Source organism: Seriola dumerili, unplaced genomic scaffold (assembly GCF_002260705.1).
Source record: "Seriola dumerili isolate Sdu_G_001 unplaced genomic scaffold, Sdu_1.0 BDQW01000331.1, whole genome shotgun sequence".
Lineage (NCBI taxonomy): Eukaryota > Metazoa > Chordata > Actinopteri > Carangiformes > Carangidae > Seriola > Seriola dumerili.
Genome location: NW_019174586.1, coordinates 1263739 through 1283018, shown reverse-complemented (window position 1 = coordinate 1283018; position 19280 = coordinate 1263739). Strand labels below are relative to the sequence as shown.

General features: G+C 40.4%; 1 protein-coding gene across 1 annotated transcript in view; it reads right to left on the bottom strand.

The window, feature by feature from the left end:
* Positions 1-11506: 11506 nt before the first annotated feature.
* LOC111232436 (neuronal acetylcholine receptor subunit alpha-7-like) overlaps positions 11507-19280 on the bottom strand; it is a 41789-nt gene continuing 34015 nt past the window's right edge. Inside the window, exons 5-10 of the mRNA XM_022759952.1 lie at positions 17302-17549; positions 16169-16363; positions 15013-15099; positions 12631-12740; positions 12217-12529; positions 11507-12156 (exon numbers count right to left, since the gene is read on the bottom strand). Of these exons, the coding sequence (XP_022615673.1) occupies positions 11924-12156; positions 12217-12529; positions 12631-12740; positions 15013-15099; positions 16169-16363; positions 17302-17549 (1186 nt within the window). The 3' untranslated portion in view covers positions 11507-11923. The remainder of the gene's footprint in view (positions 12157-12216; positions 12530-12630; positions 12741-15012; positions 15100-16168; positions 16364-17301; positions 17550-19280) is intronic.

The following is a 19280-nucleotide window of genomic DNA, read 5'->3' as shown; positions in this document are numbered from 1 at the left end:
TCTCAGAAACTGCTTATGTACTGTTACAGTTTCTCATTAACCATCAGCCCTTGTGACCCCCATGTCTCCTATTAGTATTAAAAGGAGACAACAGGCTCCAGACAAGGCTAATTTATGGTCTGGACCTGCCCTGCATCACTCATCTTGTAGCTGTTCAGACCAAGAGAAGGATAGAATACGACAGGCCAATTTCTGATATCTACTGTTGGCAGAGATGGATCACATGAAAAGATTAACAGTTTTCAGGTGGAAGCTTTCACTCGTCTCTTATCGTAGTCTGTCGGTACATTGATGGACAAATCAATAGGATTTTATGCCTGTTGTGAGTTGGAAGAGGAGTTTGGGGAGGCTTGGCACTGTGTCTTTATTCTCCTGAGGCAGATAAAACCTGTCATGACTCACACAAACACACACACAAACACACGCACACACACACACACACACACACACATTGCCAGAGAAAAGAGACTTAGTTGTAAAGCAAGCAAGAGGAGTGGTGAGGTTGTGGGTCAAGTGAAAAAAAAAGAAGAGGATTGGTGAACCCCAGTGAAGTACACATCAGTTATGAAGCTTAACTTCCATGTGGGTTGATAGTACTGTGAATTAAAGAGCAGTGGCAACAGGGTTGAGACATCCCTTATCTGAACAGTGATTCTCACTGGGATCCAGGAATTTGCAGCAATTTATAAGGGGATTTTTCAGACACATTTCAGTGCCAAATTCAGTAAAAAAAAAAAAAAAAAATAGATAAATAAAAAGTAATTATATAATAATACATTAATAACAATGGCTGGATTCTGGACTTAGGTGCTTTATATTAATGGTGGTTTGCAGTGTATCAAAAGGTTTTTTTCTTCAAAATTATGCGTGAAGCATTTGAAACATGATCATTATTATTATTATTATTATTATTATTATTATTACAAAGTGATAACTATTTGCAACACAATGATATTTTTCCTTCAAATAACTGTAAGTTGACAGAATGTAACCTTTCACATACCTTCTCTTAAACTGACAATAGCAATTTGGCTTTATTCCTGTTATTTACTATATATATTCATTGGTGTAGATCTGCTCCATCTTTGTGTCTGCACACAGTCTCCAGACGTGGTACATTCAGAGTCGACCCACACAGCTCGAGGAGAGATAAGAAATGGAGTTTTTGGAAGAAGTGCTTCTCATCTTTTATGCCTCCTCTGGGTGTTCAGGCAAACTTGCCCAATTCAATTTAACACAACTCTGAGTTTTGACAGACAACTCTTCCATTCTCTCACATTTGCAGGGGAGAGGAGAGGAATGGCCCAAAAAATGTTAACTGGGAAAACATAATTGTTCTGCCCTAAATTGTGTGTTCAGCGTCTCCTCTTTATTGTGCGGCGATCAAGCTCATCAAACTTTGCTGAAGATCTGTACACAGTTCGCTTTGACTGTAACTTCAAATCCAAAGCCGATACAAAACCTCACTCCTGATCTTCAACAGTGCATATTATTTGGATGTGAGGGCAGAAGATGGGAAACTGTGACTACTGATGTAGTAAGTAGAGATAAGATATCAGAAATCAAGATAGGAAGCAAGAACAAGAGAGAAATTATGATTTTCTAGGAAACAGCTGCTGCTACTGCTGTTGTTTTTTTAATACAAAATGCTAATATTTCTTCAGTATTTGAGAAAACTTGCAAGATGAACAGAAATCGTCATATGAATAAGAAAATTGTTTTAGAAAAAAGACCTACAGCACAACAAAAAAAAAAATCAACATTCAGCACTTGGTTATGTGTGTGTTATGCATTTCTAAGCACAGTCTTGTATTTCCAGTGCAGCTACAATTAATAGGAAAATGAACAATAAACTTAAATCCCTGAGAGGGAAGGAATCAGGGCTTCTTTCCTTCGTCGCCATTATGACCCAGTGTTCAACACTTACATACCATTAGAAAAATGAATCTTTCCTCTACCACACAGTATAGTCAGGAAATGTGTTTTGAATACAGGGTGCTGCCATGACCATAAGAGCACTCTGATGTTCAATTTTTATTGTGAGGCATGTACCTACAGTAATAGGTCAGACATAAACCTATTCATTAAAATCAACATTTGTGTTGGAGAATATGTCTGGGAAATGAGATAATTGATTTAGTAGAATCTGACAAAGCGTGAAAAAAAAGCACATTACACTTGATTACAAAATTACTGGGAATAATAAAATGTAGCGACTGTTATACTGATTATATCAGAAAGTCTATTTTGGGATGGCTTTTTCCTTTAACTAATGCTTTATTTACACAGAAGGGATGCACTCCCACTTTGTGACTCATTGAAGAGAATGCAGATGGGCAGAAGGGCTGTATTCTAACCAAGCAGACACATATGGGACATTAGCGAATGGTCAGACACATGGACGAGACCATTATCGTCTCCCGTTAACACTGTGTCAGTTCCTGTTAAAAATGTGAACATGCATGTGTGCAAGTCTACGTACACACACACTGTTGTGTTAATGCATCTACACAGTCATTTTCTTTCTCCAGCAAAGTGTGTGACAAACACACGCACAGTGTGTGTGTGTGTGTGTATGTGTGTGTGTGTGTCTGTGTGTGTGTGTGTGTGTGTGTGTGTGTGTGTTGAATAAGGATGCTTTGTGAGCATTTGCAGCTGGGGTCATTTGCATTAATTTGGCTTGATGGAATTTCACATGTTACACAGCAGCTACTTCTCCCCTATCTGCGAATGGAATCCTTACAGACTACATCGAAGATAAAACATGCAGTCAGTCACACAGCTGAGGCACACAGAGCAAAAATAAAATATGGTCATAGACAAACAGTGCATGAGATTTTGGTGAATATGCATGTGCACAGGCAACATTGTAGAGGTCAGGGATGTATCATCGTAGCAGGTAAATGGTTTGCTGCAGCTTCATCTGTCCAATAAATAAAAATATCAGTATTAAATGTCAGGTTTTGTTGTCAGTCTCTGAAATACGTGATGAGTAAAAAGATGTATCATAAAGGGAGCCTTTACAAAGAAAAATGATCAAATTAACTAAAAAAAAAAAAGTGCTGAATGACATGAATTTTCTTCTGAAGGTGTTTTATTAGATTAGGTATCATTAACTGAATCATGTTCCTAATACTCATCACCTCCAAGGGCAATAATATCAATCCATGTAATATCCAAAGATCCTAATACACAAGGTATGTTTAACAGATTTCTGCAATGTGATATTTTGTAACTTGTAATTTTGTAATTTGTAACATCTTTGGGTTGTTGTAAGCAATCTTTCAAAATGTACGAGATGAATAAATTTAGCAATTGGTGGGGAAGCATGATGCAAGATGGGTACAACAGAAAAGTCAATTTGCACATCCCAAATCTGATCAGGGAGCTGGTAGACCTGTCACAGCAGCTGTCACATAATGCATCATGATGATAAAAGTCACAACAGTGACTCTCAGATAAAGGCGTGGCAGCAGCCAAAGGAACTCTAAATAGCAGCCGATGAGCCCGTGAGAGTAAGAACGAGTAACGCGCTTGATATCTGCCAACAGAGGAGCTATAAACTCCCAGAGGACTAGAACCCAAGTTCACCAGAACTGCTGTGCCTGCTTGTTGGGCCTCAAAGCTCAGTGAAAACATACTGATACACTGCATCTCCACATGGCAGGAGCTCTTTCATGACCTCTCAGTCAACCAGTTTGCGAAGTGTTTCAGATTAGACTGTTCCAGACTGATAATCCAAATGCACATTCACTCAGATTACTTCATGCCTGCGGATTACAGGTCATGCATCATCTCATATTTGCTGCAGAAAGAGAGAGAGAGAGAGAGAGATTCATGCCTGTGCTGATTGTGTTTGCTTGCGTATCCTTTGCTTGCTTCCTAGGTATTTTGTGCGTTATAGTGTATGTTTGTTTTTGGCATTTATGGCTGGCTGTGCGCTTCGAGGCACCGTATGTTGTGCACGTTCCCTGTTTATGTTGTTGTTGTTGTAGTTTGTTTATTATATTTATTTAATTTCATAAAAAGAAAAAAAAAGAGTTCAGTTCAGTGTGACCTGCAGCCTGTCCTCTGAGCTCCCGAGCACACTGGAACTAATGGCTTTAATATTCGATGGAGGATTGTCTAATCGCTCTGATGTGTTTCTTTCTTGGCATCATTCCCATCTTAAACATCAAAAGCTTCCATCTGCTTTGTTTTTTTCTCTGTTTTCACCATGATTAGGTTTCAGATTATGCTTGCATCTAGGTTGTAATAACTATTTCAGAAGTCTGCTTTCTCTTGCGCTTGTCCTTGAAAACTTAGCAAGATCACCACTTGGGAGACTCTATTGTAAGTATTTGCAAATGCTGTGCTCATTTGTTTGTGTGTGCCATGAATATGAATATCATTTGAGTCATTTAAATACTGCCATATCTCTTCAGGGGGATTTACACATCTCACATATAAAGCTCATGTTTTGGCTCAAAGAGGGGGGAGAGTTCTGCCCTGTCAGGAAAACTATTGAGGAGAGTGAGAGGAGACTGATGGATGACAAGGACTCCCTGCCCAGCCAACCCCTGTGCCGCTCTCTCATTTGGCGATGCGTCACATTAGCATTCAGGCCGTCCCCTTTTTTCACCACCCACTGAAATGAATCAGAGCTTATTACAGTAATGAAAGTGCCACGACAGAATTAATCAAATAATGCATTAATGAATTACTGAAACGTGACAGCACAGCGACGACAGAAGAATAGAAGACAAAAAAGAAAACAAAGCGGAGAGGACAAGAGAGCTCAGTAAAAGAAAGTAGAGTGGGATGGTGTTTGAAGGTGAGAGACTGTTTGGACCTGAGGACCAGACAGGTGGCCTGGCAACATGCAGGGCAAGGAGGGGAGAGACGATCATCTGGTGTGGCAGCAGCGTCCAGCAGGGCTGTTTCTCAACTCCGACCCCCAGGGGATTGTGGGAGTGGTGGATTGATAGGGCCTGGAATGAGACAATGTGAAGAGGGAGAAAGAGATCTGCTGCGGAGCTGATGTGCTTCTGTTCATTTTGAAGAAGCAATACAACAACCCACCCACAATCCGCTGGCCACACACACACACACACACACACACAGTGAAAGCTTCATTTTTCTTTTAACTAATAATGCTGGCCCAGCAGTTCAGCAGGCAGAGGTCGACGCCATATTGGATGGTAATAAGATTGAGCTTCAACCCATAACTTTTTTATTGAATTCATTACTTTTCAGCCCTTTCCTCACTCTGCACTATAGCCCCCCTTGACTTGTTTGTTGTTTGGGTTTCCAAATAATTTATCCACAGTATATAATCTACCGTAGTTGCATTATTAACCATTACAGATTAGATTTGAATCTGTATTTTGAGAACACAAAAAAAAACAAAAGAAAAAAACAAAAGAAAAGCATCTGTGTTTTTGGTTCATAACTTTCTGATTCCCTGTGAAGTGTACATCAGCAGCACACTGAGCTCAGCAGCCTGACCGTTTGACACTCTCTGAACATGCAATCTGGTCTTTCTTAGGCCCCCGCTGAGCACAGTGTGCGTGAATGTGTTTATGTTGATGCCATACAAGTGTGTTTGTGATTATATGTCAGTGTGTGTTTGTGCTGAAGTTTTGTAAAAGTGTGTATGTGTGTTTGCAAGACACCCAACTTCCCAGTCTTGCACCTGCCATGTTGCCACTCAGGTTCGGTATCTACAGCCTGACATGAAAACATCAACAACATTTGTTTACATGTGTGTCATCTCAGAAGCCGCTTGACTGTTAAGGTCTGGATGAATATTTGTAGCACTTTAAGATTAGCAGTGGAGTCTGGCAGCTGAGATGTTTTTCCTCACAGGGGATTGGCTATGTATACCAGGCCGTGTTGATGAGACTGAGGTTACACACATCTATTCCAACGGTTTATCCTCCCCAAGACTGTTTTCTAATTTTCATAATGTTAGACATTATAAAAGACATGTTAAATATAGGGAAGAGTGTGGGGAAGGGCCAAAAACGTTCTGGAGACCACAGGAAACCTTTCAGGAAAAAGAGAAACCATTTGCATCTTTTTACAGCAGCATAAATAAAGACCATTTGCCTCCAGGACTTCTCTGTATTTTGTTGCGTCATTTTAGCATCTACTTTCCCAAATCTTCCAGGGCTGGCCTGATGCTGCCACCGTAAGACTTCATGGTAATGGTGCATTTCTTGTTATGTTTGTGTTGAAGAACGTAACATGATGTTTGTTTCGTATCGTTATGTATTTGAATACATAGTCTATTTTGTGTTTTAGTCATGTGCTCACTGACTCTCTTCATAGCACCATTGTACTCTGACCCCAGATGACCTCAGTGGGACATAAGAGCGAACAGATTTGTAATTAAACTGTGTGCAATGTGGTGAGTGATTGCTACATATTCCCCAAATCCTTGAGAATTTACAAGGATAAATCTGAGTTGGAAGATCAGAGTTTTCCCTATTGACACAAAACAGTTTTTAGCAGGTTCGCTACAGCTGTACATAATCGATGCAGTACATGTTCTTACACCCTAAACACTATCCTGACTTTCACTTTCTACTATAGCAGTTTTTTTTTATCAACCAGAAAATGCTGGCTCTCACAAGTGAGTCTGACAGACTTCGACTGGATTTGTTTATTGTTCGTCTATCCAAAACGAGATTACCTGCAAATTTAGAGATCATTAATATTTCTCAAATAGTACTATTTGCTCTATTTGTCTGTGTATATTGCACTGAGCTGGTGTTGCACTGCGCTGACATACAGTAGAATACTTCATGCATTAATAACAGCTAACATTTTGTAACCCTGAGGCCTGTAACGTGTCACAAAAAAACCAAACAAAAGCAAAACTTTGTGTTTGGCTGTATGTATTATTCCTACCACACTTCCTCATATGACATCATTGCCCTTATAATTTGGTCAGACTTAGCTTTGAGCAGTTACTTGCTATGACTCAGTCTCATCAGAGTAAGGTAAGGTAAGAGCAGTTAGACAGCACGAGTTCAACTTCTTGCCAGTGGGAGTTGAGTGTGCCTGCTGTGTGTTTGGGTGCGATTCTGTTTCATTTCAGGTTGCGGCTGGAGCTGGGCAGTTTGGGCGTCCTTGACTCTTCCTGCTCCCAATCATAGTTGTTGTTTATGTGCACCAAGACAGCACTGACTTTCTTCCGCCTTGTTTAGTTCCATTGATAATGACAATAATGAATGTCATTGACTGTGTGATTGTATATCACCATGTGAAGTTTAATGAAGACCCTGATCCAGAATCAGATTCTAACTCCAGCTTTCTTCGTGTCCTGTGTATGTATCTAGTTGGCTGTAGTATATAATCTTCAGTGAATAGACACTTCCTTAGTGTGTTTTTCTTCTATACACACACACACACACACACACACACACACACACACACACACACACACACACACACACACACACACACACACACACCACTCAGTCTCCAAAACCCTTAAGGGTGTAGCTAAGGTAAGCAGAACAAAACAGAGGAGGGCCTGTCTTGCAGAAATAGAGAGAGGGATTAACCTTTAACACACAATATAGAGAGGCTGCTTGTCTTTCAGCCAACATACTTTGAGATCCTTCGGGCATCAAGTATACACACACACACACACACACAGACACACACACCTACACACACACACACACACACACACACACACACACACACACACACACACACACACACACAGACACACACACACAAAACTCCCCCTACTATATTTATGAGGATAAACCTACATTCACCTTCATAGTTTAATCTGCTTGTAATTCTAAACTTGTTCCTTTAAAAAATAGAGTTGAACATAGCACGCACACAATACACACACACACACACACACACACACACACACAGACACATCAACATATGGATGTAAGAGCTCAACCTTTATTGTGAACCTACTCTCTCTATCCTTAACCTATAAACTTGTATCAGGGATTCTCAGTTTATCCTCAGTTATGTAATATTCTTTACATGTGGCCCACTGACTGATTGCAGCCCTAAACCCTTTAGTCCAAACTCTCAAAGTACTTTCTTTTAAACTATTCATCTGAATGACTGTAAGGGAATCATAACATCATATTTACTGTTAGCGTTTGTTGACTTCTTTGCTCTCTCATGACCAGTACTTGTGGGCCACGAAAATGACTGAATAGTTAACACAGCCTCCTTGTTCCACTTCTGAATTCAAAGTGACATCGCAGTTTAATGGGGCAAATGCATTAGGATACTGTTGCATAACCAGTGCAGCTGCTCATCTATTTACAGTATGATCAGTCCAAATCACAACTGCTATAACTGTTAACCAAAGTGCGATTATACAGTTTGATCTTTCATAGATCTACGGGTGAATCTCTTTTTAAAAAGCTTATTCAAAGTGCTGCGTACTCCTCCGCCCACGGGCTGCATTACTTCCATCTGCCTCCGTCATGGACTGTTTCACTCATTTTTATTCCCATGCCCTTTTAATAAATGATTAGAATACTGAGACAGCAGGAGGCATAAGTCAGCACTTTAGTGTCCCTGTGTGTTACACATACAGAGTTTATACACAATTTTAGACATCCCATTTATCAGTAATAAACAGTGCACATACATTTGACGGTCCCCAGTGGTGAGTACTTCTACCTCAGTAAAGTATCTAATGCTCAGCTAAATCAAACACCCCTGAATGTTTTTCTTTATGCATTTTCCAAAAAAAAGACAAAATATAATTATGATCATTTTTTTAGTTTTTTTTTTTTTAAATGAGTGAATAAACATTCCTATTACCAGGAATTATCATGAAATGAGTGGCAATAGTCAAATGAAGCCAATTTAAGAAGTGATGCTCTTGCAGGTATATTCAGTCTTAGCCTTTATAGCAAAATGTTTATTTAGGATGTTAATTCCACACTTTAAAATAAAACTGCCTTGCTGCTAACTGTAACTGTAACCCATATATTTCCATGCCTTTTTGTCACACAAACTTTGAACAAGCAGATAGTGAATAAAGCTTTATTTTGTAAAATACCATGAATTTGAAACTCAAGCTGATGCCAAAATAATGGAGTTTCAACTTGTATTGGTAGAGGTTTTACACTAATTTTGAGATCTTTTCATGACTGAATTCAGAAAAAAAAATTGTATTGTGCAAGGACAAAGCTGATTGGTTTTTGATAGTCCTTGAGTGTGTAGACTTACTAAAATAAAACTTTATCTATTAAAAAAATAAATACACCAACTACTCCACCTGAAATGAGGGCCCGATCTTACTGACTGGAGTTCATCCACAAAACATCAAACAATTGGAAGTAGAGAGGAATCCTTTGTTGGTTGCACAAGAAAGAAATCAGAGCATATTTCCTAGACCACAGAAGGAAAACATGCCCCACATATTTTGGTTTGCATGTTTTCTTTTTGGCCTATTTCAGCTCGGATTTCTATTTGATTTCCGCTCCAATTCAATGTTTTATTTCCCTTCCTTAGACCAAACACAATTTTCTACCTCTATCTGCTAAGCTTAAATAAATGGAATTTGGACATTTTTATATAAAACTGAAAACATTGTACTTGCATTGTCCTAATGATATTCTTTGATTGTTTGAGCTGTCCAACAGTCTTGAGATTCATGGTAAAGACTCACAGTTGAGACTGAATTCGTTGCTTTCTTTTTTGCCTCTCTGTCATGGTTAGCACACCCCAGCCCATGAAAATACTGTGAATATTTCAAAGTGATAAAAGCTGGAGACAAAAACACCAGATGCCGTAATGTATCACTAATCTTCCTAATTATCAGTGAGGATGCTGACATTGTTTTTATTGATGTGCTCATCGTTACATATGCCACTCTTTTGCTATTAATACAACCGAGTCGCAACCATTTAGCTGTTTATTCCAGTTTCCATTGTATTATCCTCATTAACAGAGCCTTTAAATTTTGCACTGAAGACATCTGGCCGATCTGTTTTCTTCCAATTTGGCAGCTTGCAGTAAAGCAGCGTGCACTCTGACTGAACTTGTAACTTGTGGATGGAGTTTAACAGGCTTGAAACTACTGAAGTTATCCCAGTAAGTTACGCTTATTGGGATTTAGATTTTGTTTGGGATAATGCTCTGAATGCCACAACTTACCACAGTTCAATTTCAATTTGTTCACCACAGTGAACTTATAATCCGGCTTAGCTGTTATTGTACTATACGATATATAGTTTCTATGGCGACTCTTCCAGATGACAAGCAACACACCTCTGGTTTCTTCCCAGACTGCACCAAGCATTCCCCAGAGCCTGTTATACAGAGAATAAATAGACTTTTATTAACATAGAGCCAAAAAATGACACTTGGAATGAGAAAGAGAAAAAGAGACCAATAACTGTAGCTACAACAAAGAGGTGGCTGGGATGTGGAGGAGGAACTTAACACATTAACGTCTTTGTTGTATGAATCAGTCACTCGGCTCCCTCTACAAAACACAGGCAAAACTTACTGACACTAGGGCCTTTTATAAATCTACAGTTTTATTCTCCAGTGATATGGTTTCAGATGGAGTTGAGAAGTTTTCCTCTTGCAGTCAAGTCTCTTTCCACTGTTTGTGGTGTCAGAGGTTCAAAAGTCACATCGCTCTTCATCTTCAGTGACCACTTATATACAGTAAAGAGCAACAAGTCCAACTTCCCGTTCATCTTTTAGGGGTACATAAATATACGTTTTTTTACAGCAGCGAGACAATTTCTTTTTCAAAACTATTGCAACTACTTGACCTGTTTCCTACGGATAAATGAATGACTTGTATGCGAAGTGTCAGACCACCTGGTTAAAAGATGTACTCTACAGTTAAAAGACACCTGTTCTGCTTGTGTTACTGGTCAACACCAGTACATGCCAGTCAGCACAGCACTGCTTGATACAATATACTGGATGTTTCATTACTACACCGTCCCAAACTGTTGACTACTGGCAACATTAAACAGGCAAGACAAAGCGAAAAGTGATCCTAAATGAACATTTTTACACTGGCGGATAAAGAAAATGCCTGTACACAAGTGTCAAAGCAATGAAGTTGTGTCCAGTGCTATGATGATCAAAGTGAAAACGAAAAACAATAAAATTCACAGTGAAACATCTCATTTTAGTATCTAACCTAACATCATTACAAGGATGGTACATCGTCAGAGAAAAGTCTGTGTGACTTCCTTATCAAGAGTTCATGAAGTGAACAGTCGGTGTATGAGCTCAGACTGACGTGATATTTATACATGTGCATGTGTGGATTTGTACATACAGGACAACAACAGTTGAGCTGACTGAAATGAACTAGAGAGGAGGCAGTGAGTTGGACTGTGGTGCTTCATGTGTCACTGTGCAGTAAATTAAGCTGTTTTTTAAATGACTGGTGCAGATACAATGATGATATTTAAAGACAACCATATTATCTTTTCCTTATTGATATCTTGATCAATGTAAAAAAGAAAATCTATACAGTGCAATGCTCTACTGCCCCAGGTGACCTTCATTGTTTAGTCTGCATGACCAACCTCTTTTGCTCTTCTAGATATTAGAATAATTACTATATATATATGTTTCTTTTCTCAATTTGAAATTTGCTAATGAAACATAGTGATGTGTCTTTGTAATTACTTGCTGATCAATCGCAAATGTTTTGTTTCATGATTGGTTCAACTGACTACACGATTCAGCTGCTTGGCAGAACTGCAAGGCTCTATTTCTTTGCACTAAGTTTTTGGAGATATTACCATTTTTCCTCATAAAACACTGTGTGGCTCACCTCCTATCCAATGGGGTGTCCAACCTGTAGGTTGGGGACCACATACAGCACTGCACTCTTTCCTTTCCCCCTCCCCTTTTTTATTTTGCACATTCTTCCTTCCCTCCCTCCTGCTGCTGCAACCAGCTATGTGAAGTCCTTGGAAACAGCCTCGATGAAGTTGGGTGCTGACATGAGAATGGTGAAGGTGCAAATGATGGAGAAGAGAGAGAAGGCCACCAGGCACAGCCGGTCCACCACCGCCGCTGCAAACTTCCACTCGCTGCAGATGGCCTCAGCCTCGTCCTGGTCCCGGAACCGCTGGGCTATGTAGGACACTTCCTCCAGGATGCGCTGGATCTCTGGTGGGGGGATGCCAACTCCCATCCCCAGCCCTCCGACGCCACTGCCTACTCCTCCAGGTGGCTCAGCATCATCACTAGGGGAGCTGTGGGCACGACCGCCTAGCGCTACCCCGGAGTCGCTAGATGGCGGGCAGTGTGGGCTCTCTATAGGGTGATAACTACCAAAGTAGAGGCTCATGGAACCATTGGAGGTGCCTGTGGGGCACGGGGGGCAGGATGTCTGTGAGAGGGGCACAGACAGGCTTGGTACTGTGCCCATCTCTATGGAGCTGGTGCTGGAGTGGTGCTGGGAGGCATGACGGTACTTGTAACCAGTCCGCTTGCGCTCATCTCCAGGTTGTTTCATACGGAGAAACCAGGCACACCAGTTCAACAGAACCACCCGAACCTGAAGGGGGAGAGAGATTAATACAAAAACAGACATTTGTGCTAAGTGTTATCTGTGACAATAGTGATCAATATGTGATTAAATCGATTTCAGTCACTCACCCACTTAGGCATCTTGCCTCCCTGAGGGTCATGATGGTGAAACTGCAGGACGATAACAGTCACCACTACAGACATTCCCACAATCATCATGGTGCTGGCAAAGTACTGGGCTGCCAAGTGCACACACACAGAAAAAAAAATCAACACACTTTTAGTTTTATTTTCAGTTATAAATAAGGTCAAGGATTTTATTACTTGTTGAATGTTTTTCCCTTTTCAGCCCACTTGAACTACCCAATGGTCACATTTAGTAAACATGTACTAACATGTAAAACATTAAGCTTGAATTTAGTCCAAAAAATAGGTTGATTTCACACTCAAACATGAAAGGAAAGCAAGTCTGATCAATCTGTGCAATAAGTTACATTGCCAAGGGGGAAGGATGCACACTTGAACTCAGACAGGGGAAATAAAAATCTGTGCAGAAATTGTGACAAAACAGAGAATAGGGGTAAACAAACCAAAAAACAGTAGAGGAGAGGGAGATTAGTGTTGGTTCTGGAGGGATGTTTTCACCCACATGCGGGAACAGCAGGGGAACACTAAATGAACACTCTACTCTCAACCAGCATGTACAAACACACACACACACACACACACACACACACACACACACACACACACACACACACACACACACACACACACACACACTAACACACACACACAAGGTATATCTGAGGGCCTGCCCTCCTTTCTCTTGTTTGCAAGTGACTGTGAACAAAGAAAAGCTAACAGCTAAACACTGCAGTCAACCTTCATGTCACCTAGTGAGGTCAGGGATTATGACCTTATTTGTCAGGTCTTGGAGATAAAGACGGGAGGGAAGAGGTAAGCAGCAAAACCAAGAGGAGAGGGTTAGAGGAGAGGTGGAGCAGAGGATAATAAAACAAAGATATGGGGAAAGAGATGAGAGGAGAAATAAGAGGCAGGACATTGAATATTGTGTTAAAGGATGTGTTTAATGAGAGTTGGAAGGACATTGGCTGTGTCCTGGCTGCTTTATGGTCAATCACTAATGACTTTGGCTGTCTTTATGGATACAGCACTAGAAGAAGGCTGTCTGTAGATATGATGTATAATAATTCAAAACATAATTGTGAGGCTTTCAGTCACAAACCACATTGTTGTTCATGGCTGAAATAACTGAATGAACTGAGCCACGTGGTGTTGAACCAGATAAGATAAGTCAAAATAATTGAACTAAAATGAAATGAACACACTTAAAGTATCTGGTGATTAGAGGCTTATGATAAAAGACATATGGTTTGAGTCTAGCAGCAGTGTTGATCACTTGCTTTATATATTTACAGTTGAGTTCAAGCAGCTACAATAACTCACATCCACATTCACCCACTGTGTTGTAAAGGGACATGAGTCATTTTAACAAGGCTACTAAAAGTGTCCCAGGTGGCCTTGTGTTCAGGTCATGGGAAATAAAAAAAATCACAGTCAAGCTTCTCAGTGAGGGCAAATAGCAACCGTGTTCAGCATGACCAAACACTACTTACATCTACTCATACACATCAACTCATATAATAATACAGTTGATATTTCACTTTGACCAGTTGGAATTGATATAACACAAAACAGGGCTTCAGATATAAAGCATGTAAGCGCATTCTCTCACACATATGAGACAAAAAGTCACATTTCTTTTTGTGCCCTGATGACAGCTGATTTAATGAGTGTTAAACCTCCTTAACCCTCTTTACATTTCCCTCTTCACTTCCTCCACAAGGCCCCTGGAGTCTTTCTCTCTGAGGCCCAAAGGTTTTTCATCCCTTCCCCTCTATCGTGGCCTCTTCATCCATTATTACCTCTTCTATGCTTCTTTCCTTTCCAGCCTCCCCCCACTGGAGAATCAGACATTTCACAGCCTATTAATGGTGCTGACAGCTTTAGCTCTGGCCACCCAATTTACTCAATCCATTCAGGGGAATGATGTATGGACGCCCTCAGGCTACTCAGTCCAAAGTCAAACCAGACCCAAAGATGAGTTTTTATTTATTATTTTTTCAGGAGACCATATACAGTATTTATAGAGATAATGCAATTGCGTACATTGAAAACACTCAATAGTTAATAGTTAATGTTTTTATATTTATGGTGTTTACTGGAAGTGCAAGAAATACTCAGATGGTCAGTAATGTCTGTGTGTTAATAGACTAAATCGATATGACATTCACTTTATTTTGACTGATTTCTAAGGAGACTTTCTCCCTCTTTATTCAAGTTTTTTGTAAAGATGCAAACATGCACAAGCAGGTGAGGTGTTGCCTCTCTTCAATGATGCGTGTCTGTCTGGACATTCTTTCCATCTGCATCTGCATGACTCGCCAATGTTACATATACTCACACACACGTATAAATATAACCCACCGATGAGAGGAACAGAGTCGGACGTGGCAGGCATGATCTCTGCTACCAGAAGCATGAAGACAGTTAGCGAAAGCAGCACAGTGATGCCTTGAGGCAGAGATCGAGAGAGACACACACAGGGAGAGAGAGACAGAGAACATGAGCATATACATACATAATGATGTGATCAGGGTCACTGGTGTGTGAAATTATTCCTGTAATTACTTGTGTATGTAATCAGTTATGTTACCACGACTACAACCATTTGTCAGCTGCTGGCTCATCTGACGTGTCCAAAGTAGGTTCCAGAAATTCCTCAAACACTCTGACTTTGTAACTGGTGGCTGCTCATCCACAAATGGCTATTCATCAAAAGTCACTGGCACTGATATTATTCCAACATGGATTTAGTGGCAAGCCTCTTATTTTTAAAATTCAATTATTCCAAGCTGATGTGACATGCATGTATTCATGGCTTGCTTTCTGATTCATAAGTGTATGTAGAGAAATATGCATGCACAAATCTACAAGTGTGCTTTAACGTGTTTATGCATTGGTGTACAGTTGTGACTGTATTTCAGCTTGAAGCCCCTGATAACATTTTTTTGTATATTGCTCCTGGTGTTTATTTCCAGATTCACTGTATTTAAAAACTGTAAAAAATAAATAAATAAAAAAAACATATTTCTTTCCTTCCCTTCTTTCTGTCTTTCTTCAATAGATCAATAACACATTTAAGTTACTTCAGCACTCATTTCATCATATGGCCAGACTGACACTGGACTTTTGAGGCTGATATGGAATTTAAAAAGTCTCATAACTAAATATTGGCCGATAGTATTGTTTTTTTAAACATAAATACAAAATGTAAATTAAGAGGCTTGATACCTATCCCTCAGATTCTTTTTATTGTGACCAAGATACACACAGAACGACATTTTACAGTGTAAAACTCACTTGTCAGAGCTCTCTGATGTACCAATGATGTAATTGTGACGCTGTTTATTGTCTCTAAATTATCTCAGACCTACTTTGGTGTTTCTGTACTGCAATTTCCTGTTATTCATAAGCCGATAAATAAATGCCAATATATCTGTAGTAAGCATGTATCAGTCAATATACTGGTCTAGCTCTACAAAGAATATCTGTGTTTGTGTGTTCAGCAGCCTCCTCTCACCCAGAGAAATCTTTTCCCCAGAGTCCGCAGGCAGCAGGAAAACCAGCAGGGCCAAGCCAGAGATCAGCACACACGGAATAAGCAGATTGAGTCCATAATAAAGAGTCCTGCGACGCATGGTGACCGTAAACGTCACATCAGGGTAGGGCTCCTTGCAGCACTCGTAGTACAGCTCATTACGCTTAGCGGGCACACCTGAGGGAGAGGCAAACCCCAGAACATGTTGCACTTGGGTGGATCTAAGTCAGACCAGGCTTTGAACTTTGCCTTCATTTGAACTTTGTATCATCAGTTAAAATGTTCAGTGAGCCAAAAAACAGGAGAAAAAAAACCAGCAGAATCATTTTTTGATATTTGGTAGTTGAACTATTTCACCTTGAACTCTAACTCTAGGGATATGGAGTGTTGCCCTCGCATATGGCCTGGCTACACGCCTGCCAATGTGTCAAACATTTCCTATTGCATGCCATCTGGTGCTGTCTGACACCCATTTCCAGCTAACCATCACCCCAGGGCCACAGGCACCGGGATCTGCTCTTTCTCTGTCCCAGCTGGAAACACCCCGCTAGAGAGGTCTTCCAAAAATCTTTCCACTTTCCAATTCATCCTTCTAAAACCATCCAAATGATTTCCCACAGTGAAAACCATTTATATAACAGTGATTCATTCGACTCAATTTTCAACACGAGAAGTTGGCAAGGCCTGATCCCAGTGTAACGAGGGGGGGGGGGGGGGGGGGGGGGGGGGGGTGGGGGGGGGGGGGGGGGGGGGGTGTGTGTGTGCAACGGGGCTATTTATGTCCAGTATTTGTAAGCATTTTTACTCTAATTGTCTTGGACAGTTTTTCCTGAATATTTTAGCTGTGTCAAATATTTTAAAATCATAGACAATATCAGTTGAAGGGGACTGGTGCTGTAGTATCCCAAGTTTTACACCACAGACTGAATACACCAGAAGTTGTTGTGCAATATGTTTATACCCCCTAAAGGAATTGTTTTCAAAGTCTGTTTTGATCTCATCTCAGGACTCAGATGGAGAAATCCCATGAGATGGTCATACTGGATTCTCAAGTACAGCCATATATCCTGGTGGCAATACCTGCAGTGATACAACATAAACAAAGGCTCTCTTACCCACAAGGTCCCATTCTCCGTTGGGTATGTAGGTGGATGTGTCCACATCCAGCATCTGGAGGTCCAGCAGCCAGCCGTTGTGCGTCCAGGAGCCAAACTTCAAGTCGCACTTCTGAACGTCGAAGGGGAACCAACGCACGTCGATGTAGCAGGTGCTCTTCAAGATGCCAGGGGGGATGTACTGGCAGTAACCTGATGCATTTACCAGTACGTTGGTGTGGAAGGTGGCGTCGAATCGCTCATCCGCACTGAGGAAAGAAAGAGTAACAGAGAGTAGTGTGTTTGTGTGTGTGCACCTTAAAAACATTTAATAATCTGCCTGTGAGCTAAAGCTCTATTTTAGCTCTATGTTGCTGAACTCTTTATCGCCTTTTTTACCTGTTTGTGACATCATGATCAGGTACCACAAGCTGGCAATGACTACAGTTTGTCTTATCGCAGAGAGACGATGTATAATAAAAAAAAATTGAATTCATGTCGACAGCAGAAAATGGAAGAAATCACAATTTCCAGAGGACTGTTTGCTCTAATCATCATGACAAGAGTCTGCACATCTGCTTGAGACCAATTAAGGAATAAGAAAAGTACTTAGTTAGAAGGATGGGCATTAATTAATAAGAATATATCATTTGTTTTGTAAAAATTAATTAATTAATAAATACATAATAACAATTAGTCATTCCATTAATTCAGCCCATATAGTCACTGTTGTCAGTGTGTATTTGTATACCTGTGTAAGTGTGGCAGTCTGTCTGCTGTTTGTACCTAACCAGCCACAGCAGTGAGCAGTGAAGTGATGCATCTACCCAGCCATCTGTGGAGCAAACAGCCTGCTGAAATTGAATATTCATTTCCATTACTATGCCAAATATGTAGTAATAGGAACCAAATCAGTGACACGAGAAAACACTGCAGATGCCTCCTTCAAGGCTCTGCAACTCACAACCTGCTGGGATGATGTAGTGATATAGGGGACAGGTTTTATGTGAGTAAAGTGTCAAATATTTTCAGTTTGAGATGGATTTGGCTTCACTTACCAAACACTCAGGTTGTGATGTTGGGTGACCAAAATTCAATGTCAGGGTCAGTCCAATGCCAATGTTCATTTCAGGTAAAATACTGACAAGATGAGCAAATCCCATCCCATCAAAATTTAACATCTGTCAGACATCACAGTCGTTAGAGTTAAACATCTTTCTGACGTTACATTGACGTCCGGTGCCCGCTGGGAATGACCTAATTGAACAAAACAGAATCTGTTTTCTCTGAGAGTCTTGGAGTAGCAAACATTGCCTTCGGGGGCTCATAGTAACGAAAAATGCCCAGAAACCTAACCTTAGCTCCACTTCAGATGTGGCACCGCAGTTGAACTCTAATTAAGAATTAAAGAGCAGCTCCTCTGGTGTCAACAGTGTGAACTCTTAAATAAAGTGCCTGAGGCAAAGTCTTAACTTGGGGAGATTTTACGCAGTGTCTCCTGTTTTTTTTCCTTGTGCAGTATGTGTCCAAAATTCTGTTCTCAGACAAACTGATTCTCCACTCTAGCAAGTAGCTGGACAAAATTATTCCTTCTCTTCATCTCTCTGTTTTATTTTACCCCGCTTGCTGAGCCTGTGGGGGAAAACATTAGGGCAGCTGTAGAAAAGATTAGTACTCAACTTTAACCAGTAAATATTATGAATTTGTTTTGGACCATCCTGTTTCCTCCCACGGAGAACTAGTGTTATTTAATTGAATGTCTTAGTTAAAATTTATCTGGATTTACATGACCTCATTTGCAGTTACATAACCAGTTGCGCTGTATCTATTTTAATCAGTGGGTTTTATATTTTCTCTCAGCTGTTTAACCTGGAAGACAGTTGACTTATAGTGGATCTTTCCCCACTTGTTGACAGTCTGCATGGAGACTAGAGTTCGGGATTTGGAAAACTTCACCACCACATGTTGGTCCAAAAAGTAATAAATATATATATATATAT